This window comes from Octopus bimaculoides, chromosome 9, assembly GCF_001194135.2.
Source record: "Octopus bimaculoides isolate UCB-OBI-ISO-001 chromosome 9, ASM119413v2, whole genome shotgun sequence".
Lineage (NCBI taxonomy): Eukaryota > Metazoa > Mollusca > Cephalopoda > Octopoda > Octopodidae > Octopus > Octopus bimaculoides.
Genome location: NC_068989.1, coordinates 4911993 through 4916387, shown reverse-complemented (window position 1 = coordinate 4916387; position 4395 = coordinate 4911993). Strand labels below are relative to the sequence as shown.

General features: G+C 35.8%; 1 protein-coding gene across 2 annotated transcripts in view; it reads right to left on the bottom strand.

Moving 5' to 3' along the window:
- The window catches only part of LOC106880640 (disintegrin and metalloproteinase domain-containing protein unc-71), a 274677-nt gene that overhangs the window by 35275 nt on the left and 235007 nt on the right, over window positions 1-4395 (bottom strand). For both annotated transcript variants that reach the window (XM_014930680.2, XM_014930681.2), the window contains exons 4-6: window positions 3156-3222; window positions 1954-2036; window positions 770-833 (exon numbers count right to left, since the gene is read on the bottom strand). In XM_014930680.2, coding sequence (XP_014786166.1) covers window positions 770-833; window positions 1954-2036; window positions 3156-3222 — 214 coding nt within the window. The remainder of the gene's footprint in view (window positions 1-769; window positions 834-1953; window positions 2037-3155; window positions 3223-4395) is intronic.

Sequence of the window (4395 nt, the reverse complement as noted above, 5' to 3'; positions counted from 1 at the left end):
ATATATAGGCACAGGAGTGGCTGTGTGGTAAGTAGCTTGCTTACCAACCACATGGTTCCAGGTTCAGTCCCACTGCGTGGCACCTTGGGCAAGTGTTTTCTACTACAGCCACGGGCCGACCAAAGCCTTGTGAGTGGATTTGGTAGACGGAAACTGAAAGAAGCCCATCGTATAGGACAATACACGACTTTGTTGAAACAGTTCTTCTTGCAAAGCAAATTAAATAAAATTTGGGATTTTTTTTGTGGAGGGTGAAAGTGGTAACAAGAACAGGACAGTGAGAACAAGACAGTAAAAACAACCGGTGAGGGCTGTTGAGCCGAGGCTATGTGAAAAATTACGAGCACTAGAAAGACGAGCTATGAGAAGAGACAGGTAAAAGCACGTCTTGTCTTTATATATGTATGTATGTATATGTTTGTGTATATGGCTCATCATTGTTTAATGTTTCAGTTCCATGCTGGCATGGGCTGGATGAGTACATAGGTGTGAGTGTCTTAACTTTCTCAGAGATAACTTTGCATATAAATCTGAAGCGAATAGAATCCTCATATATATTTATAGGGAGTAAATGAAAATGACATGCTCACAACTACACACACATATAATGAAACACAACTGAAGAATTAACCTGAAAGAGAATCACACACGCAGGTCTGCACTGAAGCTCACACACCTGTACATGTGCTCCTGATTGCAGTTTTTGATCCAAATTGCTTATCTACTTACATATGCATAAATTAATTAACGATTATAAGACAATACATACCTCCTCATCACCACCTTGAAGAGGATGGATGACATAGGTTTCATTGCGCAGCTGTATGACACCCCTGTAGTTGCAAAAAGAAGAGAAAGAGCGATACATGAATGATACATGAAGCATCAGAAATACAGGAGATGAGATCCATAAATGCTTTTTTGTTTTCTAGACATGTCAAAAGATCCATAACTTATGGAAAATATTTTCTTCCTTCCTCACTCTCTTAATTTCAATTTTTCCTGTGTTTTCTTTGAACTACGACAAACAGACAGTCTTTGTTTTGACTTCAAGGAATGTGCTTCTGATTGCAATTTTTGATCCAAATTGACAAAAAAAAACCCATTCCAATTCAGCTATTGCAGTATTTCTGTTTGTTATTTTTGCACGTTTGATGATAACAGAGCATGTTATCCTTTTTCTTCTCCTTCTTCAAAACTTCATGTTGATCATTTGCAAGTAATGTGGTGTTGGCCTATTTTAGTTTTGGTAGCACAATTTTCCTCTTGGTTAATTATTGCTCATTTTTACTTCAATCCAACAACTTCCAGTATATGTAACAGTAGTCCTCACTTGTTGAGACCCTTAACCACAACACTAGGAATGTCTTCTATGGATGATGGTAATGCCTGAGAATTACTTGATTTGCAAGATGTGGACCTAAATTATAAAGAATTCTGAACTGAAAGCAATGACATGCAAATGATAAAGATGATGACCAATATGAAAGAGACGAAGCTGAGACACAAATGAAGGAATTCTCAGTTAAAGAATAACAATATTATTTTTAAGAGTGTTGAAGATGGAAAGTAGATGATAATGGAAGCACATAGAAAGATGGGGAAGCCATGTATTGTCTCAATAGTAAGACATCTGCACTTGTCCCTCCATCATACTTTAACCTCTCAACACCAGCCATAAAACCATCTGCTCCCTCTCGAATACTTTCCACCAACTTAGTCAAGGGAGTTGTCCTTTTCCTGGCTTGAAAGTTACTTGGTGATCTCATTAGTGGCATCCAGTCATAGAAACCATCCCAAAGATGACATAGGTGCTTACTGGATCCTGCCAAAACAGTCCAACCCATGTCAGCACTGGAAATGGATATCAAATGATCATTGATTGATTGATAGACAGACAAACAGAAAGATAGACCGGCAGGTAGATAGATAGACCTTGAAGAGTTTTCTTACCTGATCCCATTACATGTGCTGACTGCAACACTTGACCATTCATCTCGTTTGACCTTGCCATGGTAATAACAGTGCTCGACATTCTGAAACAACATTAACAAAAAAACAAATAGAAATGTTTTCATTTAAATATAAACAAATTTACACAGATTAGAATAATAATTTCTTAGAGTGGAAGCTCTTTCTTCTCTTCTTTTGTAAGAAATTAGTTGGCTTCTCTTTGATCACATTTCAAATCCTTTATACAAAATGGTGTCATAATGTGCTGAAGTTAGTCCTTTTTCTCCCTTTCTTTTTTTTGTTTTTGTTAAAATAAATACCAGTAGAACACTGGAGTTTTGGTAATTGACTAGTTCCTTCCACTAAATTTCAAGCATTTGAATATGCAAAATGTATTTGGAGAATAACTTGTTGCAGCAAAGGTAAAATAACATTTAACAAAGAATCTAAAACAACAACAATAAAAAAAAAAAATCTTCCCCTCCATCACAACAATTGCCCCCCTCCAATCATCATCATTAACGAACGAATTCTCACAATCACATACAACAAGTTTTTAGGGTAAGACTGTGAGACTGAAATTAAATTAATATATTTAAATTTATGTTGAAATGCTTAATACGGCAAGTATTAAAATCTAATTAGAAAAATTTATATGTTGAGAAAAAGACAACATTAATTGATAATTATTTTATCAAGAACAAGAGAAAACTCCAGAATGTTTTGGTGTTATGTAACCGTTTCAGTGGAACATAGACTTCACAATATTTGCTAAAGCAATGATGAGAAAGTCACTAAGGTAGTTGTAGAATGCTGTACATAGGTGCAGGCATAACTGTGTGGTTAAGAAGCTCACTTTGAATTCACAGGGTGTGTTCTGCAATAGCACCATAGCCCCAGGCTAACCAATACCATGGGAGTGAAATATGGTAGACGTCTGTCTACCATATTTCACTCCCATGGTATTGTCATATAAATGTGTGTGTGTGCAGTTTCTTATTTAGCTATAGGACCATCAATTTTGAGGGAAGGCACTCAGTCCACAGTAACTATCTGGTACTTTATTTTAGGATGAAAAATGAAATTGACCTTGGTGGGAGCAGAACGCAAAGAACCAGAAGAAATACCACAAGGTATCTTTCTGATGCTCTCACAATTCTGCGAATTCAACATAAATAAAAAAAAATTCTGGAATGACTTACTCTTAAAATGATTTGTTGATTCTTGTTCATGTATTGTTTGACAACAATATCCTTTGACAGCAGTTCCCTGAAAGATACAAGAAGAAAGGTAAATGGAAAATATATATATATATATATATATATATAGAGTGTGTGTGTGTGTATATACATATATATATATACAGGGTGGGATGGGTAAATTGTCGCCATTATATATTTTTAATTTTCATGCATACATATTTTTTGTTTTTGATTTTGTCGACTACACAGCATAGTAGGGTCAGTTGGGCACTTCTGCCAGAAATTTGGAAATGACATGCTGTACTGCTTGGCATTCATGTCAGAAGCTCCAATATAAACATTTCAGGGTGTTTGGTAATCAGGACATGTACTGAGAATGATGTTGACTGGATGTTTGATTTTTATCGCTCTCAGTACATGTCCTGAGATTTTTATCACTCTCAAGGCTGAACTGTACTATTGAGAAACTTCAGTATCAATTTGGGGCCTAGACAAGTTTTGAATAGTGATTTAGTTCACCTCTTTGGATTTGTGTCTGTAAGTGAGGGGGCAGGTTCCACTGGAACATTTGAGAAAGTCAATGCAAAAGAGGCTAGCATTTTATCCCAGGATATGACCAGCTTTCATCCATTTCATGATTTGCAGGGCTAGCGCTTTGTTCTGATTGCATGAGTTTGAAGAGATTTACTGACACCTGCAGATACATACACATTCATATACATATCAATGTATATGTCATGACTGAGTGTGTGAATGTGAATACACCCCCCCCCCATTTTAGATTTAGTGATGTTAAATAGTACTCAATGCATATAGTAGAGTATATTAATATATTTGAAGCTGAAGTTTCTCTTCAAAGCTAATTTATACACAAATAAATACAAATACATACATAGGTGTGTATGCATGCACGCATGACTGTGCATGAATGTGAGTGAGTATATACACATATATATATATAAGTGCATCTGGTTGAGTGTGGGAGCTTATCTCTCTCTCTCCCCCTGTATGTGTGTGTGTGTGTGTGTGTGTGCACGCATATATATATATATATTTGTACATGTATGTTTGTGTATAGATATGCATTGATTATTGAAAGACTTCTTTAGAAATTGATCTGGATACCTGTAGCTATAGGCAACAGATAATTACAAGGTATTCATAAGATGTTTTCTACTCCCTGTACTATTATTCTAGATTGTTACTTTCCTACACACACACACAAATGTGTGAATACATA